Source organism: Podarcis melisellensis (assembly GCF_964234715.1).
Source record: "Podarcis melisellensis genome assembly, chromosome: 7".
NCBI lineage: Eukaryota > Metazoa > Chordata > Lepidosauria > Squamata > Lacertidae > Podarcis > Podarcis melisellensis.
This window is the reverse complement of record NC_138539.1, coordinates 76,812,729-76,835,203: the sequence shown is the minus strand read 5'-3', so window position 1 is coordinate 76,835,203 and position 22,475 is coordinate 76,812,729. Positions and strand designations below refer to the sequence as shown.

At 44.1% G+C, this 22,475-nt stretch overlaps 1 protein-coding gene across 5 annotated transcripts in view; it reads left to right on the top strand.

Moving 5' to 3' along the window:
• Nucleotides 1–22,475, top strand: part of TRIO (trio Rho guanine nucleotide exchange factor) — a 255,311-nt gene that overhangs the window by 20,576 nt on the left and 212,260 nt on the right. Inside the window, exon 1 of one of the 5 annotated variants that reach the window (XM_081919104.1) lies at nt 19,957–20,041. The exons of the other annotated variants lie outside the window; for them this stretch is intronic. Within the exon in view, the coding sequence (XP_081775230.1) occupies nt 19,972–20,041 (70 nt within the window). The 5' untranslated portion in view covers nt 19,957–19,971. Of the gene's footprint in view, nt 1–19,956; nt 20,042–22,475 lie in introns of those variants that run through there. 5 annotated transcript variants of the gene reach the window in all.

Here is a 22,475-nt window from a genome sequence, read left to right as displayed (position 1 = left end):
CAACCCACCCACTTGCCTGTTAGATGTCCGGGAGAATACCTACAGCAAGCAAAAGGATTATGGAAGATGGGCAGTGTTTTACCGTGAGATGAAAGGTTTAAAGAGATAAGATTCTGAAGCGACCGGCCTTGTTTATCCAGGCTAGTCCCTATTAAGTTGCAAGCCCATCCATTAGTGCGATATGTCCAGTAAAGACAACTGTATGGGAAGAATGTCTCGGATGCTTAGTGTGCAGTTTAGGAGACAATATAGCTTTTGTGTGTTAATGGCTTTCGGAACTGGCTTGCCAAATAGCTACACGACTAGAGATGAGAGTGTCTGGGGGAATAAAACAAAAAGAATACCAGGATGCTTGTGTGTGAGAGAGAGAGAGAGGGAGGAGGGGGCATGCCTGTCTGCTTTCTCTGCTTACCCCTACCTCGCGAACCAGTGTTTGTAGAAATTATTTCACGTCACGGAGAAAAGAACCTTTTTTCTGGAACATGACTAATCTCCAGGCTTACAATGTGTTTTTAATGCACTCACCATTTATGTATGGAATACAGTGGTACCTCGGGTTACATACGCTTCAGGTTACAGACTTCGCTAACCCAGAAATATTACCTCGGGTTAAGAACTTTGCTTCAGGATGAGAACAGAAATCATGCTCTGGTGGCGCGGTGGCAGCAGGAGGCCCCATTAGCTAAAGTGGTGCTTGAGGTTAAGAACAGTTTCAGGTTAAGAACGGACCTCCGGAATGAATTAAGTACTTAACCCAAGGTACCACTGTAAGTTTTAGATACTAAAACATTACTTTCCTTTGTTATTGAAATGTTGAGTGTCTGGTGCTTGCTGTGTGGTTTTGCTCCTGAATCTATAAAGTCCCATATACACCGACGTAGTAGCAGTCATACAGAACAGGCACCGAATGCTACAGGTTTGTGACTGGGGCTGCAATCGTAGCCCGACCTACCTGGGAATAAACCCCATAGAAATCAGTGAGACCCACTTCTGAACAGCTGTGGCAAGGAGTAAGACTTGTGCTGTAAGCTTAGTCTTGCTGTAAAATAGTCCTTTTTTCTTAATTTGATGTGAGCAACTCCCTGGCATATGGGGCAGGGGTGTGTGTATGTCAGACTTGGTACATCTCTCTCCCATTTACCCCAATGGCATTATGACTAGAAGGTAGATCCCATTTTTTATTCTCTACCTTGAAACGGGCAAAGCCGTTGGGTTCCCCTTTTGAAATGGTTTCTGTACTTTCCTGAGATATTTCCCTATTTCTAGAAAATGTATTTCTTGTTTCAGTATTCTTTAGTAGCTAACCAGTTCTTTAAAAATGCCCACTCATCCTGCACCTGGCTTCCTCCTAAGGAACTAGAAACGTGGCACATCATTTGAAATGAAATACACCATCTTCTTAAGCTCCTTAGCGTAGCTTAATTTTGACAAAAGCTATTTATGTATGACCTTACTGCCCCCTTTTTATTCCGGAGGGAGGGAACTAGAAAATAATGGCTTTCCCATGTCTTCTGGGACAGATTTGCCCTGTTATCTATTGACTCGCACTGTTTGGCCGTGTAAAAACTAGACTAATACTGTGATTTTCACCTTCCTGAAGTTACTTCATCTTTGTGAACAAACAGAAAATCCTGGGAATTTTCTACCCCATTCCCAGTTCTGAACCACAGTAAGGAGAATGTGATCCAGATTCTTGGTATGTTCCCAGTTGATGTCAAGGAGAGACACTTGAGGATTCTTTTTGGACCCCATTCAGTTATTTTTGGCTTGTAGTTTTGCTGCTTCTAATCAGATCAGAATCCAAACTTCTGTTGTGTTTTAAAAAATGGAGGGGGTGAAGCATGCATACTCTCATCTATATTTTATGTGCTTTGTGGGTGAGGTACATAAACGCTATCTGGAAACTGAATTACCTTCTTTAGGTTACTTTGACATGCCAGTCTGGATTTAGCTGGTATTAAAACTGCATGGGGAGGTGGGGGAACATTATGGCTGCGTGGCAACACAACATCAACTGTGGTTTAGTGTTAACATGAACAAGCCTAAGGCTTAGGTGCTCCTCCATTCCTCTAGTTTGCCCACAACAAGGATATTGAAAGCTTTTGTGTCTACTTTTAATTAACTTCAATTCTGTGTTATGTCCAAACGTAGACAAAACTGTGGTTAGTATTTGCTTATGGCTTACTGAAACAAGCCAACTTCAAACTAGGATCTACAGAGTTTGGCTTGTTTTAACAAACCCTTGTTAATATTAACCACAGTTTAGGGTGTAACAGTAAACTGTGGTCAAATGAAAACACCACTTGTGGTTCCACCAGAAGAACAGAGAGGGTGGAGAGCACACAAGCCAGAGACATAACATGAAACAGCAGCTTAGCATCACATTCGAATCGGGTGATTGAGAAGACTTGTGCTGGAACAAAAGTTCCCCTAACAGTAATCTGTATCTTGGATTATGACTTTGGCCTGCCTACATAAATGGAGCATCATATGAAAAAAACTGTTCCTGTACCACTTCAGAATGCAGATGTAGGATGTATATTTAAAAACTGCTTTATGGAAGAAGCAGACAACAACAGTTTCCTTATGGATATTTATATTCTGTAAATGGCCCTGTAAGCTACAACTTAAATTTCCTAAGTGGGTGTGTGGTGGGAGGAGGAAATTTAAGAAATTGGTGAGGGAACAGGAAATGAGCAACTTCACTTACACCATATTGAGATTTGTTGAGTTTGGGGAATGAATTTCAGAAGTGAAGCCCTGCAGGCCTGGGATCTGAAGGTAAAGAGTATTAGAAGTTTCCAACCAGAAATGTATCACCAATCCTTTGATTGCCTTGTTAGCATGGAACGAACGCCATTCGTGATTGCTGTTTTGCGATAATTTTTTCACAAAGTGGTTATGTGCCGATTGCGATTATCGTCACTTTTGTTTATATGTGTAAAGTGGTACCTTGGGTTAAGTACTTACTGTAATTTGTTCTGGAGGTTCATACTTAAACTGAAACTGTTCCTAACCTGAAGCACCACTTTAGCTAATGGGGCCTGCTGCCGCGCCGCTGGAGCACACTTTCTGTTCTCATCCTGAAGCAAAGTTCTTAACCCAAGGTAATATTTCTGGGTTAGTGGAGTCTGTAACCTGAAGCGTATGTAACCTGAAGCGTATGTAACCTGAGGTACCACTGTACTGGCCTTCGTACGAGAGGAAATACTGAGGCGTTCTTCTCAAGACGTTCCATGTTCTGACTTAGTACATTTATTTAATTACTGTTTCGTCTAACTCAATAGCCTGAAACCTGAGGTTTTGAGGGTGGTTCTTCCTGTTCACTGATGCTATTGCTTACTGGTTTGTATGAAAAAGACCATTATCTGCCTTCCTCTGAAGATTTTGGCTGATTTCATCATGGCTGAGGACTGTTGTATTCTTTCATTTCCTTTTGGGCGTTGGGAGCGTTAGTTTGTTATCCAGCTTTGCCCAAACAAACCTTGTGCGTTGCTAAAAATAGGACACTCCGGGTGCCAACTTTCTCTTTGAGTCATGTCCTACACAGGTCATTCAAAAGAGGGAAGCTTGTGTGAGAGAGAAAGGGAGCAGCTGCAACTGTAGACTAATGACTTTGACATCGTTCTTGAACGCCTAAGTGTAAATGGTGTGCATCTGTTGGGTGTGGCCCTATTTTTGTAATCATTCATTGATTTAGTTATAAAAGGTAAAGGTAAAGGACCCCTTGGCGGTTATGTCCAGTCAAAGGTGACTATGGGGTTGCAGTGCTCATCTCACTTTCAGGCTGAGGGAGCCGGCGTTTGTCCACAGACAGCTTTCTGGGTCATGTGGCTAAACCGCTTCTGGTGGAATGGAACACTGTGATGGAAACCAGAGTGCACAGAAACGCTGTTTACCTTCCCGCCACAGCGGTACCTATTTATCTACTTGCACTGGTGTGCTTTCGAACTGCTGGGTTTGCAGGATCTGGGACAGAGCAACGGGAGCTCACCCCTTCATGGGGATTCAAACCGCCAACCTTCTGATTGATAAACCCAAGAGGCTTAGTGGTTTAGACCACAGCGCCCCCCTTTTCCCATGTGTGTGATAAATAGGTACTGCTGCGGCGGGAAGGTAAATAGAGTTTCTGTGCACTGTGGCTTCCGTCACGGTGTTCTGTTGCGCCAGAAGCAGTTTAGTCCTGCCGGCCACATGACCCAAAAAGCTGTCTGTGGACAAACGCCGGTTCCTTAGGCTTGAAAGCAAGATGAGCGCTGCAACCCCATAGTCGCCTTTAACTGGACTTAACCGTCCAGGGGGTCCTTTATTTAGTTATATACCTCGACATCAAGGAGATAGGATGTTGTGGTCACAAATGCCCATTGCTGGATCTGGATGCTGGCCTTTTAGATCAAGAGGCAATTGTTCTTTCAATGGACTCTTAGAAGTGGGTACATTAGCTGTAGATCAGGGGTCAGCAACCTTTTTCAGCCATGGACCGGTCCACCGTCCCTCAGACCATGTGGTGGACTGGACTATACCGTATTTTTTGCTCCATAAGGCTCACTTTTTCCCTCCTAAAAAGTAAGGGGAAATCTGTGTGTGTCTTATGGAGCGAATGCAGGCTGCGCAGCTATCCCAGAAGGCAGAACAGCAAGAGGGATTGCTGCTTTCACTGCGCAGCGATCCCTCTTGCTGTTCTGGCTTCTGAGATTCAGAATATTATTTTTCTTGTTCTCCTCCTCCAAAAGCTAGGTGCGTCTTGTGGTCTGGTGCGTCTTATAGAGCGAAAAATACGGTATTTTGAAAAAAACTAATGAATGAATTCCTGTGCCCCACAAATAACCCAGAGATGCATTTTAAATAAAAGCACACATTCTACCCATGTAAAAACACGTTGATTCCTGGACTGTCCACAGGCTGGATTGAGAAGGCAATTGGGCCGCATCCAGCCCCCAGGCCTTAGGTTGCCTACCCCTGCTGTAGATTATTTGTCGTTAAAGTGGCATCCTGGGGTCACTTGCAGAGAATCCCCACACTAACAGCACAATGATCCACATTTGTCTTTATTGCACACCTGGGACAGCAATAGTACACCTTTGCTGGGAGCAACCAGTGCTCATCATCTGCAGCCCAAGCTTCCTCGGAATACATTTTAAACCTTATAAACCTTTGCGGGGCAGAAGCATCTGTTCCCCACCGAGGTTCTTCTTCTGCACCTTTCACTTCAGTGCTGTTCTCATCAATCTTCCCCTCACAGTTTTGCTTTCAGCCCTTCTGCTGGCTGGCAGGATAGGTGGACATGGGGTCATGTAAACCTCACAAAGTGTGTGCCATCCAATTCTTTCCTGTGGGGTAGCTTCAGATATGAGGGTCAGCACCATAAACCCCTGGCTAACAGTTTAATTAGATTAACTCGCTTTGATCACTCAACCGGGGGTGAGTTTTAATTAGCTTTCAATCCTCTGTGTGTGCAGTTGTTTTGCTGTTCCCACACAATTTGTCTGTCTTGCCCTGTTTCTTGCCCACTTAATTCTCTGATGCAGATTGTCAAACCAGTTCTGCATTAAATCCATTTTTTCTCTTAACACCATGTGCCTACTGTTCTGTTTTTACTGGAATGGTTTTACTTGTTCCTTTAGCTGTATTTTTTATTATTATTAATTACTGTACAGTGGTACCTCAGGTTACCTACGCTTCAGGTTACATACGCTTCAGGTTACACACTCTGGTAACGTAGAAATAGTGCTTCAGGTTAAGAACTTTGCTTCAGGATAAGAACAGAAATCGGGCTCCGGCGGTGCGGCGGCAGCAGGAGGCCCCATTAGCTAAAGTGGTGTTTCAGGTTAAGAACAGTTTCAGGTTAAGTACAGACCTCTGGAAAGAATTAAGTACTTAACCCGAGGTACCACAGTATTATATTATTGCAACCTGCCCTGAGACATGATGATGAAAGGCAGAAAAAGACATCTTATCTATCCATAAATAGGTAGCTTTAAAACTACATTCTCTCCTTTCCAGGCTATCTGTTTTGCAATGGAAACTTTGGAGGCTGACTTACCTATGTTACTGAATGGGCTTGAAAAAAGGCCGCAGGGAAAGGAATTGGGAGAAAGAGTTTTTGTAATGTACTGAACTTGCTGTGACAGCAAAAAACCCACTTCTGAGAGTACGTATGGGAGAAGCGGAAGATGGGACAATTCCATCCTGACTGAGAAGACAACATTTAAATGGGACATCTTCTTTGTTCCCTTCATGCCTTCTCTCAGCCATCACAAAATATGGTGATGGCCCCAAATTAGATGGCTTTAAAACAGGATTAAACAGTTTCATGGAGGATGATATTGTCAATAACAACAAGTTCCTCTTGAGGCTGAGAAGCAGTATGCCTTCAAATTCCAGTTGCTACAGAGCAGGAAAGTGCTATTGTGACCATATCCTGAGACACCTTATGGGTCACTATGGGGTGCTGGGCTAAAGAATATCTCATCTGATCAAGCAGACCTGCTATGTTGCAGCATGGTGACTGAGGTTTTAGTTCTGTTGATTCCTGATTAGAAGCAGTGGGTTCAGTTGTCTTCTGAGACTTAGGTTGGAGCGAACGGGTTTGAATTTTTTATTGTTATTATTAAAAAAAGTTGGCGTGATAAAAAATATTAGCTTTGGTGTTTAACTCTTAGAATCATAGAATTGTGGAGCTGGAAGGGACCCTGAGGTTCATAGAGTCCAGGGGTGAGCAAGCTTTTTCAGCAGGGGGCCGGTCCACTGTCTCTCAGACCTTGTGGGAGGCTGGGCTATATTTTGAAGAAAAAAAATGAACGAATTCCTATGCCCCACAAATAACCCAGAGATGCATTTTAAATAAAAGCACACATTCTGATCATGTAAAAAAACCAGGCAGGCCCCACAAATAACCAAGAGATGCATTTTAAATAAAAGGACACATTCTACTCACGTAAAAACATGCGGATTCCCAGAGCATCCATGGGCCGGATTTAGAAGGTGTTTGCAGTGGCGTAGCGTAGGTTGTCAGCACCCGGGGCAAGGCAAGTTATTTGTGCCCCCTAACCCGTGGATTTGCGCCCCCTAACCCCCAGATGTTGCGCCCGGTGCGGCCGACCCCCCCTGCACCCCCCACGCTACGCCACTGGGTGATTGGGCCGGATCTGGCCCACGGGCCTTAGTTTGCCTGATCTAGTCCCAACCCCCACAGTGCAAGAATATGCAGCTAGCCCATACGGGGATCGAACACACGAACGTGTGGTGCTACTAGCACCACACTCTAACCAAGTGAGCTCAAAGCACTTGGTATTCACTTCAGCCATCCTTAAAACAGCCCTGCAAAGTAGGTCGCTGTTATTCTCAGGAGACTGAATAGAGGGATGAGATTGAATGATGGCTTGCTTGGCATCACCTGGTGGCCCAGAAGATGCCTCCTTCTATCCCTTTTTTTTGAAAATATTTTACAAAAACTAAATCATTCAGTACAGTGGTACCTCTAGTTACGAACTTATTTCGTTCTGGAGGTCTGTTCTTAACCTGAAACTGTTCTTAACAAGAGACGTGCTTTCGCTAATGGGGCCTCTTGCTGCCGCTGCGCCGCCGGCACACGATTTCCATTCTCATCCTGGGGCAAAGTTCTCAACTCGAGGGAACTCTTCCAGGTTAGGGGAATTTGTAACCTGAAGCGTTTGTAACTCGAGGTACCACTGTATTGTATTATTGCATCCATCAAAACTTGTTTACACTGTTGGATTTATCTTAATGCTGCCAGCGTTTTCAGCTGTACACAATTGTTTCCCATATATTCAATAAACATTTTCCAATCTTCTCTAAACGTGTGTTGTTCTTGTTCTCTTATTCTATATGTTAAGTCTGTGAATTGTGCATATTCTGTCAACTTAAGTTGCCATTCTTCTTTGGTTGGGACTTGGCTCATTTTCCATTTTTGGGCTAACAAAACACAGGGCACAGTAGTAGCATACATAAACAACCTTTTTTGGCACCTGGGGATTTCAGTCTGAATTATCCCCAACAGAAAGGACTCTGGGTGGTTTTTTTTTTGGGGGGGGGGGAGTACTTTTAAACATTTTCCAGAAGACTCTTATTCCTTCTGCGGTTCAAAGAAACAGCACTCCCAATCTTTCCATACTGTGCTCCAGGGTGGAAATACTTATTTATTTATATCACCCTTCCTCTCACAGAGGGGTAGGTTGGGTCATGCAGTAAAAAAACCCCAGTTGCAGTGGTACCTCAGGTTACATACGCTTTTGGTTACAGACTCCGCTAACGCAGAAATATTACCTTGGGTTAAGAACTTTGCTTCAGGATGAGAACAGAAATCGTGTGGCGGCGGCACGGCGGCAGCAGGAGGCCCCATTAGCTAAAGCGGTGCTTCAGGTTAAGAACAGTTTCAGGTTAAGAACAGACCTTCAGAACGAATTAAGTTCTTAACCCGAGGTACCACTGTACGGTGAAACATAATAATAAAGAAATCCATTGCAGCAACTAAGCTAACAGTAATATTTCAAACCCTGTGTGTGTGTGTGTGTGTGTGTGTGTGTGTGTGTGTGTATACCCGTATTTTTCGCTTTATAAGACGCACCAGACCACAAGATGCACCTAGTTTTTGGAGGAGGAAAACAAGAAAAAAATATTCTGAATCTCAGAAGCCAGAACAGCAAGAGGGATCGCAGCGCAGCGAAAGCAGCAATCCCTCTTGCTGTTCTGGCTTCTGGGATAGCTGTGCAGCCTGCATTCGCTCCATAAGACGCACACACATTTCCCCTTCCTTTTTAGGAGGGGAAAAGTGAGTCTTATAGAGCAAAAAATACGGTCGGGGTGTGTGTGTGTGTGTGTGTGTGTGCGCGCGCATGTGTGTACACACACACACACATATATACACACACACTGTTCTGGAGGTTCCTGCAACCCTCTGGAGTAGATTTAGGGAGGTTGTAGGAAGGGAGATCTGTTATGCATGCTGAAATATTGCATTGGTGGAACATCTTGGTTGAATACCACCCATGAGAGACAGTTTTTCTTGCTGGGGGAAGAAATGGCTGATCTGGAACCCCAGACACCTTTCAGAAAACCCTGGCTTACTCCTTTAATTCACAGCTGGGTTCTTAAATCATAAGATGAGAATATCAGTGAAGGCCCTAACCCACCAACGGTCCATTTCTGTGGTGAGGAGGAACTGCATCCATGCACTGAAAGCTTGCCCTTAACTTGTATTTCTCAACCAAACGTGAGGCAGAATCTTTCCTTACGACCTCTGGAACTTGAAGCAGAAGTGAATTCCGAAAAGGCTCATTTGCTGCCTCTAAAACGGCCGCCTTCGTACACTTTGACCTGTCGCCTGACTTCTGAGTCTTGTGTTTTGGGGAATGGGTGGAGGCAAATGACGTTGGGCTTGCCGTTCGATAAATAGAAGTATTGAGACCCGGCCAAAACACGGGTCATAAGGGAAGTACTGAATCAGAAGCTCATTTCTAAATAAGGCGTCTGTTTTTAAAAACACAAACCTTTTGCCTCCCGTATCTGCTGCTCCCTGAATGGCTGAATTGCTCGTTTTTATACATGAGTAAAGTGTGACTGGTGCTGTGAATCATCATTTGTTAACTCTCCATATCTGGTCTGTGTTGAAACTTTGCTTGTAAAGACCTAGAGAAAGTCTTTGTGCCCGAGATTAAAAAACAAAAATCAAGCCCATGCTCAAAACTCTCCCTGTTTTGAGTTGGTGAAAGAATCTTTCTTTTCGCAAAATCCTCTGAATCAATAATTGCTTATTTGCCTTGCTTCTGCTCTTCCTCATAAAGACGCATTGTCTGTTTGGCATTTAGTGAAATAATCAATGCTGGGTATGTTTGAGTATCTCCAACGAGGCGGCACAATTTGACGAACAGCCGTAAGGAAAACGGAAATATCAAACTTTCGGCGTAGCATTGCTCTGAAAAGGGTAGATTTTGATAATAACAATGAAAGGAAGTGTGCTTGTGTATGCATGTTTAGACTCCATTGTCCGTTGGTGGCGTTCAGTGAAGTCGGTGGGTTCTGAAACTTTTTGGGAAGACAGCAGCATTGCGTCCAAGGGGAGATCTTGAGTCTCAGACTTTTCTTTCGTGGAAGCACCTCCCACGAGTCAATGAGACAAATCAGGTTCTACGAGGGATGGGAACCTTTTTGACTTGAGGGCCATGTTCCTTCATGCACCCATTTCTGTGGTGCATTGTGGCCAGAGGCAAAGAGTGGGTTGAGCAACAGATGCAACTCCTCCTTTAGGTGACTTTCCAGCTATGCAGGAGTCAGATATTTCTACAGAGAGACACATCTCTCCTTGCCCTTATCCAGGCAAGCTAGAAACATGTTTGCGGTTCAGGGATGCATTCCTGGCAGGCAAAAAACACTTGAGGGCGGGTAGCAGGGCTGATGAGTATTGTTATTATTTTCACTGTTGCATTATCTCGTTATTTCCTCCAGGAAGTTCAAAGTGGTGTGTAGGGTGTCTTCCTCCCCATGTTTTCTTCACAACAGCCCTGTGAGGTCGGTTGGGCTGAGAGACAGCGATTGGCCCAAGGTCACCCCAGTGAGGGATGTGGGAATTTGAACCCATGTCTCTCATGTTTCTAGTCTAGTACCACCCAGTTTGTGTTATCTCTGAGGAGATGGACCCACTGACTTGGAGGGTTTCCTCCCCTCTTCATAGTAAAGGTTCTGTGTGTGTTTGTGTACGAATGCAACAAAAACTAGGTTAAGATGGGTAAATGTTAAATTGTAGGTTTAAAGGTGATGCAATGAGATATGGGCTGCTTTTATGAATTGCACAACTAATATCTTCAGTATCTCTTTGTTAGGTATAACGGACACTAATCGGTTGGTGTCTGATTTGTAATCAGTGTTACCATGTACTTGGGTTTAATTTCTTTGGAAGAACTTGTATTAATTCATCTTGTATTTTTATGCTGAGATCTGCGGATGAAAATATCATTTAATACATAATAATATCTCATTTAATATAATGAAGATGATATAAATGGTAGTAAAATGCTTGGGCCCTGATCCCGGTGAAGTCAAGCTCCTGTCAGCAGCAATGAGACTTGAATTATTTTTATTTTTTAAAACAAATTTTATATATACCACTTGATGGTAGGTAAGACAACCTCTAAGGAGTTTAAAATATATTAAATGCGTACTGCTGATGCTTAAAGCTGCACGCTAGGCAGCAGAAGGACGCGGGTGGCGCTGTGGTCTAAACCACTGAGCCTCCTGGGCTTGCCGATTGGAAGGTTGGCGGTTCGAATCCCCATGATGGGGTGAGCTCCTGTTGCTCTGTTCCATCTCCTGCCAACCTAGCAGTTTGAAAGCAAACCAGTGCGAGTAGATATAGAGATACCGCCCTGGTGGGAAAGTAAAAGGCATTTCGTTGCAGTCTTGCTTCTGTCACGGTATCTCGTTGCGCCAGAAGCAGTTTAGTCATGCTGACCACATGACCGGAAAGCTGCCTGTGGACAAACGCCGGCTCCCTTGGCCTGAAAGCGAGATGAGCACCGCAACCCCATAGTCGCCTTTGACTGGACTTAACCATCCAGGGGTCCTTTACCTTTATTTTTATAAAAAAAAACCCACAAACAAACAAAACCTGCTAGGCAATGTGCTTCTTCAACCCTGAAGCATTTTCTAAACGTCTCGTTTCCCATGTTTTATTGTAAGCCTTTGAGTTATCTGGATTCACCTTTTCTGTGCTCCTAGGTTTGTGATACACAAGCAGTTGGCACCCTAATGCATTCCTGAAATATCTTGGTGTAACCAAGGAAGCTGGATGGGTTGTCAGCCGCTTAATTGTGTGTTGAGTAGCTTTTGCCCATTGCCAAAGGTCTTTGGCTGCAATCCTAGATGCACTTACTTGGGGGTAAGTCCCACTGAAGTCAATGATGCTTCCTTCTGGGTAAGCATACCTAAGGTAGTCCTACATTACTTAACAGCAGTCGGGAACTAAAAAGGGGTGGGGGAGAGAACAGGATACTTGCATCATTTGGACCGATGGCACTCCTTCTGAGAAGCTATTCCAAAATCAAAAGCAATCTGAAAAACAATTTGGGTGTAGCCAAAGCTGAGAGGAATGAGTTAACCTGTTCCAAATCAGGAGGTCTCTATAATATTCTGAGCCAATCAAGGCTGCTGATCAATGAAAGGTGGCAATTTTTTCTTCAACAGGAAACATTGCATTTTCACTTGACGCTGCTGTGCTGGCTTTTGCACACGTGACTCCTAGTAGCAAGAAAATTGCATAGCTTGGCATTTTCTAAGGATTCGCATTAGTAATTGCCCCCGATTCGTAATTGCACTGCAATTCACTGGCTCAATTGATTGTAAACACACTAAAAACAATACTTCCCCACATCCCAGTTGCCAGTATAGCACCTTGCCTTACAGGAAAAAAATGCCTGAGGGGTGTGCACTGAAAAATTACTCCCATTTAAAATTTCTGAGTTGAGCATATGTAAGAATTTTGTTCGAGGAAAGTAAATCTATCTTATATGTAACATAGATTGACTTCAAAACTGCTTCCTCCACCTCCCCCCTCCATTTAACTGTTGTACAGTGTTAGGTTGCCTTTGATATCACGGAATCAAGGTTTGAAGCTGGTTCCAAATCGTGATTGATTGATCGATTGATTGTACTGCCCTTCATCACAAGATTTCGGGCTGAAGTCAACAGTTGTGTTGGCAGAGTGACCCTCCCTGAGGCACAAGCCTAGGCACTGTGTCTGGAGGTCCTGGACTGCCCAGATGACAACACCCCGTTCCAAGCCTCGCTGATGTGGTCCACAGGAAAGCAGAACAACACGTTTGGCACCTGCTTGGCCACAGGAGTTGGCGGAAGGAGACATACAAGGTGCCTTCCAACCGTCTTAGATATTCTGCTTTGGATTTCTGTAGGGTTTACTTCTTCTCCTTTTCTTCTCCCAAACATATCCCTTGCAAAGCAACAGAGATTTAGGGTCAGAGTTTTCCTTCTCTTAGATGGGCTGCCTTCCCAGGTTGCTGCACCTTACTTTCCTATACAGCATGTGCAGAAACTACCTTTGTGACCCACAAATGGTCCTGTCCACTCAATCCGCCAGAGCCTGTCTTTGTATGCAGAGCGAGTCCCTAACTTGGCTATCCTGTCCTGGTTTAGCTGCCCGGTTGAAGCCATTCCTGCGCTGTGGCCGCTGTCACATGCTGACAGCTTCTAGGAGCCTCAGATGAAAGTTGAATGCAGACTGTGGACCAAAGCTGGACAAAGTACCCCAGATGGAGAACGACATGTCCCCCACCAGATTTAGTATCCCCCTTCTTCTTTCTTTCTTTGGCAATCACTTGTAGCCGAGTAAGATTGTCTTCCATGAACACGGTCTTAACAGTGAGTCCGTAAGTGACTGTGGTCACTTCTGGATCCACACGTCCTTCCACAGTGGGGACATAGGTTTCTGGGCAGGAGTTGATCAAAGTGAGGGTTTGCCAAGCGTGCCTTCCTCTTAACACATTTCTCCCTTTTGTCCTGAGTTCAAGCATCTTCAAAACCCATGACACCTTTGGTAAAGGCTGTTCTCCAATTGGAGCGCTCGCAGGCCAGTGTTTCCCAGTTGTCGACGTTTATACTACATTTTTTAGATTTGCCTTCAGAGAGTCTTTAAACCTCTTTTGTTGACCACCAGCATTACGCTTTCCATTTTTAAGCTCGGAATAGAGTAGTTGCTTTGGAAGGCGATAAATAATCAGGCATCCGCACAACATGATCAGTTCAACGAAGTTGATGTTGAAGAATCATTGCTTCGGCACTAGTGATCTTTGCTTCTTCCAGTACACTGGCATTAGTTTGCCTGTCTTCCCAAGTGATGGAATCTTTTGAGGAGTTGGAGATGGCGTTTTTAAGTGGTCCATGTTTCACAAGCATATAGTAAGTAAGAAACGGCTGGTTATCCTATTCCATTAGAACAGTTTCCTGCTTTGCATGGATACATAAAAGATAGGAGTGAGTCTAATAATCTGAAAGTGGCTGCTCAGCTCTTAACAGGTGGCACTATAATATCTGTATTGCGAGAGATTCTGTATAATGCGCCGGTTACTTAGGAACTGGGATATTGCTTCTGTGATTGTGTAAACTAGCTTAGAGAACATGCTGGAGAAGAAAAACAATTGTTTTTGGTAGCGTACTCCTGCTGGACTGCCGTTAGCTCTGGGAAAGGCTAATTGCAGGAGCAAGAAGGCTTCCATGGGAAACGATATTCTTTTAGGTATGTATTCTGGACCTGAAGTGTTTAGACCTTCAGTTGAGCAAGGCTGTCACACCACCACATTTCAAATATTCTTCGACACAGAGCACATTGCAGTTATTTAATTTAGAGGTAACCAAAGGCATGTCTCACTGTGGCCAAGTCTGATCTTCTTAGCAGTGGGTTTATTTAGATGCTGGACCTAAGCATCTCTGGCCATAACTTCTACTGGAGTATCCAAGAGCACTCCCAGACCAGAAACGTTTAATTTTGAGGGGAACACAATGACATACAAGACAGGCTGAACCTCTGCTTCCAGATCAGTTGACGGCCTTTGTTCTTCCTGATTAGGCTTCGTTTTGTTAGTCTTCGACCAGTCTATTTTTGCTTCCCAGAACTGATTCAGAATATCAGCAGCTTTTATGAAACTGAGAGAGAAAGCCTTGTTGGGTGTATTCATGGGAGAAGGTCACGTCCATTTATAACAGCTGCACTGGCTTCCAGTAGGTTTCTGGACACAATTCATTAAAGACCTAAAATGCTTTGAGCCCAAAGTAGCTAAAGGACCAGCTCCTCCCATATAACCCTGCCTACTTTTTAAGACCTGCAGAGCAGGGTTTCCTCCACATCCCATGATTTGGGGAGACACAGCTGGCTGGGGCACTAGAGAAGACCTTCTTTGAGGCAAATTGATTTGGTCCCCTTTCTTGGCATTATATTTGCTTCCCTCACCAACACACCAACCTGTCAGTGCACGTTCTCCAGACAGATGACAAATGCTGGGGTTTGGTGCTTTGTTTTTGAAAGTTGAATATTACTTGCCTCACCGGGCTTTGATTCTCCACCACCACCACCCCACCCCACCACAAACACATACATAGGCTTTCTTATGAGAAACAGGTCACTTAGTCAGTGCTTCCTGGTCAAATAAAACAATGTTGTGACACAGAAACTGGCTTCATGATGACGCCAGTTCCACAACCGTAGCAGAAACACTGCTTTGAACCTGTTTGTGATGTCTTTATGATGCTGCAACGAATACACCTGGTTTTCAAACTTTCTGTAGTGTCTCATATGCTAAGGACCCCCTCAAGCATTGCAGGGGATTCTGGGCAATTCAGACACATATCATGTGGCAAATTGGCCAGGCTTAGGCCTCTTGGTGGCCTTGTGTGAGGATGAGCACACACAGTTCTTCCTGCCATATTTGCATTGCAGATTTTCAGTGGTGGGCAATGTTTCTTTTTTATAATTTTTTATTGTTTTCTGTTTTACTATTTAAAATACGGTACTCTTTTTATATCCTTAAGATATCAACGACTTCCCTTCTCTTTCCATGGTTCATTTTACATATCACAAATCCCTGCATATTTCACAAAAACTTGAACTGGTGGAGGTGGAGTGTTTGCTGCAACTTCTCCATAGGGCCCAGAACTGGAAATAGCTGCCCAGACACTAGGTTGGTGCATGTAGCCACCCAGAGCTATAGAAACAACTGTGGTGTCTTTGACCATAAAGAGTTAACTATCTGCCGTGTGCATTCCTTAGCTTCAATGCTTCAGGTGAAATACCTGAATTTCTGTGCTTGGAAGTTCAAGTTAATAAGGAAGCTGAGCCACTGCTGCAAAGGAGGTGAAAACGTCTATTCTAGTACAAATGTTTTACTAGGAAGAAAGAGGGGGGGGGGAATGCTTTCGGATACCAAATACTCCAGTAGAAAGCGCCACTTGATGACTTTATTTCCTTAACTTGGTGTAGGCTGAGATTTCAGAAATTGCCTTTGAAATCTGGTGAGAATATGCTTCTGTGTAATAACAAAAATGTCCTCCAATTGCTTCCTCTTGCATGCTCTGTAACCTATCATTACCAGAAAAAAATAGTTTTTTTTTTTACTGGTCAAGCTCATCTGTCTGTAGTTAGGCGGAGAAATCTGTACGCCATAGATGAGTCATTTTCAGCACTGACTCAGATCCTTTTCTCGACTCTTTTGGAAGGAGATGCTCACTTCAAAACCTTCTGGAACTGAAGGCTTGCCTGCCGCGTTTGCCTCTTAATAATGTGCCATGTGAGCAGAATCCGCTTCTCTTCCTGAACAGGCCTCTAGGGATAGGGAGTGGAGCTCCCTCTCCCCTGAAGCCAAAATGGGCAAGGATTGCTTTGGGTCAGTTGTACTGCTTTGCATTGCATTTTCTTTAGGTAAGAGCAGGGGTCGGCAAGGTTTACCTCGCCTGGGCCGGTTCACTCCAGCGCAGACGCCTCTGTGGGCTGGATCGCACGCGTGCCCCCAATTTCCGGCGCCCTCGCAGTCGTGATTTCTGGTGCCTGCGGAAACAAGTCCCTGCGCTATGCTGTGCCATTTTAGTGCAATGCATGGGGACACGCCAAGCAGGTGGCTCGGTTTGGGGGGCGGCTCGTGGGCCGGTTAAACAACCCCCGTGGGCCGCTTTTGGCCCTTGGGCCTTAGGTTGCCGACCCCTGGGTAAGAGCATAAGGAACCCCCCCCCACACACTGATTCAGTAGTGGTGAGGTGTTGTTGTTGCTGTTGTTGTTTAATCGTTTAGTCATGTCCGACTCTTCGTGACCCCATGGACCAGAGCATGCCAGGCACTCCTGTCTTCCACTGCCTCCCGCAGTTTGGTCAAACTCATGTTCATAGCTTCGAGAACACTGTCCAACCATCTCGTCCTCTGTCCTCCCCTTCTCCTTGTGCCCTCCATCTTCCCCAACATCAGGGTCTTTTCCAGGGAGTCTTCTCTTCTCATGAGGTGGCCAGAGTCTTGGAGCCTCAGCTTCAGGATCTGTCCTTCCAGTGAGCACTCAGGGCTGATTTCCTTAAGAATGGATAGGTTTGATCTTCTTGCAGTCCATGGGGCTCTCAAGAGTCTCCTCCAGCACCATAATTCAAAAGCATCAATTCTTCGGCGATCAGCCTTCTTTATGGTCCAGCTCTCACTTCCATACCTCACTACTGGGAAAACCATAGCTTTAGCTATACGGACCTTTGTTGGCAAGGTGATGTCTCTGCTTTTTAAGATGCTGCCTAGGTTTGTCATTGCTTTTCTCCCAAGACACAGGCGTCTTTTAATTTCGTGGCTGCTGTCACCATCTGCAGTAATCATGGAGCCCAAGAAAATAAAGCACCCGCAAAAGTGTTCCATGAAGCTGCCACCCTATTTAAATGTTGCTTGCTGTGGGTGCTGGGCTACTTGCTTCTGCACCGGTGGAATATGCTCCTGTGACCCAGGCAGTCTGCATGCTGCGCCGTTTGTGTTGGACAGAGCCTCTTAAAGTCTTAATAAGACACTAGCTGTGGGAAACAGCTATAGGATTAAGTTCTTTCTGCATTTGGGCTCCATCTGCACGAAGCATTCAAAACAGCATCGTACCACTTTAAATGGTCGTGGCTCCCCCCGCTGCCGAGTACCCTGGGAACTGTAGTTTGTTAAGGGCGCTTAGGGTTGTTAGGAGACCTCTGTTCCCCTCACAGAGCTAAAATTCCCAGATTTCCCAGAGGGATTTATTGTTACACCACTCTGGGAACTGTAGCTTTGTGAGGGGAACGGGGGTTTGCTAATAACTCTCACCTAGTTCCCCTACCCGCTTACCAGGCAGGTGGGGTATAAATCATAAAACTGTTAGAATTATTATAATTTTTATTTTGCCTTCTTGGGGCATTTGGGACTCTGCTCAGATAATGAACGGAGGAAGTCTATAAGGTAATCTTGGCGGTTTTGCTACTTGCCTTCTCTTATTCCTTCAGTAAAAATGACTTAGTACCAAATGTTTAACTTTCTCCCCTGTCCAGGCTTTGTTTTAAAACGAGCTGCTTAAACCAATGTGTGTGTGGTTGTTGGTTTTTTATAGTACAGGTCCAACCAGTCTGAACCTTCCTGTTTTATGTAGCATTTTAAGGATTGTGTAGCTTAAGATCCAAATTGTTCTGAAATTGGCAACTGCCTGGCGCCCAGGCCTTACTGGGAGGGGAGTCTGCCAATTTCCTGCAAGTACCTTATAGCAAAGTCTCCTACGTTTACTGTAAATCACTCTAACGCTTGCTTTTAGAAGCTGTTTTGCCTAACATGAAGCTGCATGTGGGGAATATATATATATATATATATATATATATATATATATATATATATGCGCTTTGCAACTAATGCAGGTCCACTTGAGACCACGTGGAGATCTCTGAATACCACTTTGGTGACTAGGGAAAGCAAAATGTCACTTAGAGAAGGATCTGAAATATTTTCCTTGAATTAGTTTTATTCTGGATTGTTTTGTTTGATTTTTTTTCTCTTTATGTGTTGCAAACTGCTTTGGGATTTGTTCTTTAAAATATAAAGCGGTATAAAGATGGAATCTAATAATAATAATAATAATAATAATAATAATAATAATATCAGGGAAAGGGGAACAGTGTCTAGACCAGTGTTTCCCAACCTTGTGCCTCCAGATGTTTTTGGCCTACAACTCCCATCATCCCTAGCTAGCAAGACCAGTGGTCAGGGATGATGGGAATTGTAGTTCAAAAACAGCTGGAGGCACAAGGTTGGGAAACACTGGTCTAGACCATGGGTAGGCAAACTAAGGCCCTGCGGCCGGATCCAGCCCAATCGCCTTCTAAATCCGGCCCACGGACGGTCTGGGAATCAGCATGTTTTTATATGAGTAGAATGTGTGCTTTTATTTAAAATGCATCTCTGGGTTATTTGTGGGGCATAGGAATTCGTTCATTATTTTTTCCAAAATATAGTCCGACCCACCACAAAGTCTGAGGGACTGTGGACCGGCCCCCCGCTGAAAAAGTTTGCTGACCCCTGGTCTAGACTTGCCATTGTGGCGACTGCAGCCCAAGTTTAAGGTGCCATTTGGTGATTAGATTTTATGTCTTGAGTTTCTAACCGCGTGTGTTGGTGTGGCGCTGAATAAAGCATGTACTGTTGGCATGCCGCGGGTAGATAAACACTGACCAGAACTCTTTTCCAAAGCAGTAATATTAATGATAACCGAAAGTTTTAGCTTAAGGCAAAGCATTAACAGCAGACCAACCAGTGGGTAAAATGTTTGCATGCATAGCCCTCTTTAAGTTCAGCGCACACAAATTAAACCTAAGCGAGTTTATTTCTAGCATGTTGGTTAGCATTCTTAATTCCTGCAATTCAGTGCTTCTGTCGGTAGCCCCTCTTTCTGCTAAGATATACCGTATTTTTCGCTCTATAAGACGCACCAGACCATAAGACGCACCTAGTTTTTGGAGGAGGAAAAAAAAGGGGGGGGGAATCTGAATCTCAGAAGCCAGAACAGCAAGAGGGATCACTGCACAGTGAAAGCAGCAATCCCTCTTGCTATTCTGGCTTCTGGGATAGCTGCGCAGCCTTCATTCGCTCCATAAGACGCACACACATTTCCCCTTACTTTTTAGGAGGGGAAAAGTGAGTCTTATGGAGCAAAAAATACGGTATTTGCAGCCCTTTCACTACCCCTGTCTGGGACCTTTCCCTATAGCAGTACTGGCCATGTCCTGTCGTTAGCTGTGAACAGTTGCAGCTTGGTATTACCAGGGGATTAAAAGCAATCATTGCCAAAGCCTATTTGGTAGCAAATCCAGTCAAAGCAACTGTTGAGCAAGCTGACGTCCTCACAGGGTCTGGGAGGAAGATGTCCAAGCAGACGTCGTGCGCCGGGCTATGGGTGTCGTGAAGACCCCAATCTTTAACGCACAGCCATGGTGGAAGAAATACTGTATCTTCAAGATCTGCTGTTTCAGGAAGAAAGCAAGACAGAAAGAAGGGGAGGTAATTTAAGTTCAGCAAGAATTGGCTTTGGCTAGCCAGACGTTTGGCGCTGACCTAGTTTGTGCTTGCATTGAAGCAGTGAATTCCTAGAACCTGAAGCTGCCCTTGTCTTCCCTTTTTAAGAAGGGACCGTTTTGTTTTAGCAGTGAGCTTCAGGGTCTATAAGCAAGTATATTGATTTTTTTTTTAATTAAAAACCCCGTTTTTAAAGTTGTTGCTTTGATTATGCTTGAGATTTAGCCCTGTACTCAGCTGTTGCGTTTAGCTTCGTGTGTGTGTGTGAATGCTAATTAGCATTAAAGGGCTTGGTATAATTTCCTCTCTCTTAGAAATATGTGACTCTCTTTTTTTTTACCAAATGGAAGCCAAAGAAAATGGAGGGTTGGTGATACTCGAAGAATGGCAGGCTGGTTTGTTGGTTAATAGTCATGTAGCTTGCTGAACCTATAAATGTATTTAGTGTTTCATCATTTATTCAGTTGCAGCCTAGGATCCATTGTCTTGGTGATTTTCTGCAGGTGATTTTATAATATACCAAATAGCAATGGTTCATTCCTATATGCTGTATAGAACATGCTCTATATATTATAACAACCTTATTATTAATTGAACAGTGATTCATTTTGATGAGCTGTTTTAAAAAATATATAGTGCTGTCAATGTACAGGTCGTTTTGTTGAGTACCACAAGCCAAAACCCCATTGAGTTTCCAATTTAAGTGTTGACAAATGGAGGGGGGGCAAATGAATAAATGCCTACATCATTTCCAGTTTGGTGCAGGGTATTTGTGTGTGTAACTGTAGAGACCATACAAAGCTTTGTTGTTAAAAACGTAGAAAAAAGAGAACCCTGGCCCGGTGACGGCATTTGGTTCGGCCTAAGAGGTGTCAATGCGCGTCTAATTTTAGAAGATGGTGGCAGCATTCTTACTTGACACTGTTTCCTGGTAACCTTTTTGTTGATCCTTTCGAAAGGCATCTGAGAAGGAAAGTTACGCGAGAAAATGCCTGGTATGTGACCTCATTTTCCATTTCTGTTTCCAGATGTAACACTGTAGAGTCTCTTGAAAAAATAATAATAACGGGACTCTGGTCGTGTGATGGAAATGGCTACAGGTTTAATAATCTGATATTGCAGGCAGAAAAGAGCTAGGAAGTAATCAAGCCTATAAATGGCTTTTTTCGGGGGCTGGCATGATATGTGCTTCATCTTTGCCATCTGATAACCTTCTATGGATATTAAAAGCATAGGTCTGAGAAAGAGTAATACAAATGTGATCTTTGTTGGAGTGGCCACTTATGCCGGAAAATTCCCAGCCAAGGAGACTCTTGGAAGATGAAAATGCTGAATAAAAATATTGACTTTGCCACTAGGCTGCATTAATGCGATTTACTTTTTAATCTTTTCATTTTGAGTCCCGGCCTTAATACATATTATAACATGCAAAACTGCAGTCGGGATTCCTGTGCTAAATATTACTGGCATCAGATGCTGTGCGAAATTTCTGCGGCTTTCACAGTCAGGTCCTCGTCTTTTTCATGCGTGTGTTCCTGCCTATCGACTGATCTTTAGCAGCTCTCCGCTCTTCTTTACTGTCTCATTATGCAAATATTTTCAACTGAACATAGATCTTCAGACAGATTCCCCCCCTTCCTTTCCCACCTTCCTTTATGCATCTGTATCTAGGCCAAGCATTGTTGGACTCCAACTCCCATTAGCTGTAACCAGCATGGCGAATATTCAGAGATGTGTGCTAAAAAGCAAAACAAAACATGCCACTGCTGGTTAGGAGGAATTAAAACTATTTCCTCGTCTAGAAGAAGGAATCAACTTGAAGATGCACCACACACTTGTAGGTGGCGACAAAACAGAGCTATGCTTCCGTGCTTGTGGTCAAATGTTACCATGATTGGAGTAACCTCAGGGCTTTCCTGATAGTCTCCAAAGTGATTGCTTGAAAAGCAAGCTCAGGTGGAGGATTCAAACGTGTTTTAATGATAATTCAGCTGCTCCTGTTAAATGCTTAGCAAGCAGCAGCTGCTTACAGGCCCTGCCCATTGTTTGATACAGGGCAAGGCTTTCTCTTTATGTTGACTATCGGTGCAGCCCAGCAGCACGGTTTGCAAGCATTTGTTTACCTGGTAGAAGGTGAGGAGTTTGCTAAGTGATGTGTGTGCAACTGTTGTATCCTGCTTTGGAAAGTGTACTTCGAACTTTATACTTTTCAGTTTGCCCCACCCCTTGCTGCAAAGCCACAGGCTCATATTGGTGATCTCAACCTGTTGGTTTTTAATGTTGCTTACTGTTGTGTTGTGATTAAGAAGCTGTATGCATCTGTACAGACACAGCAAATGAATTTGGGGGCATTGGCTAGTACTTTGCATCGGGATTTGAAGTTCAATGGGACCACCAGGCCTTTTTAGTGAGCGCTCGT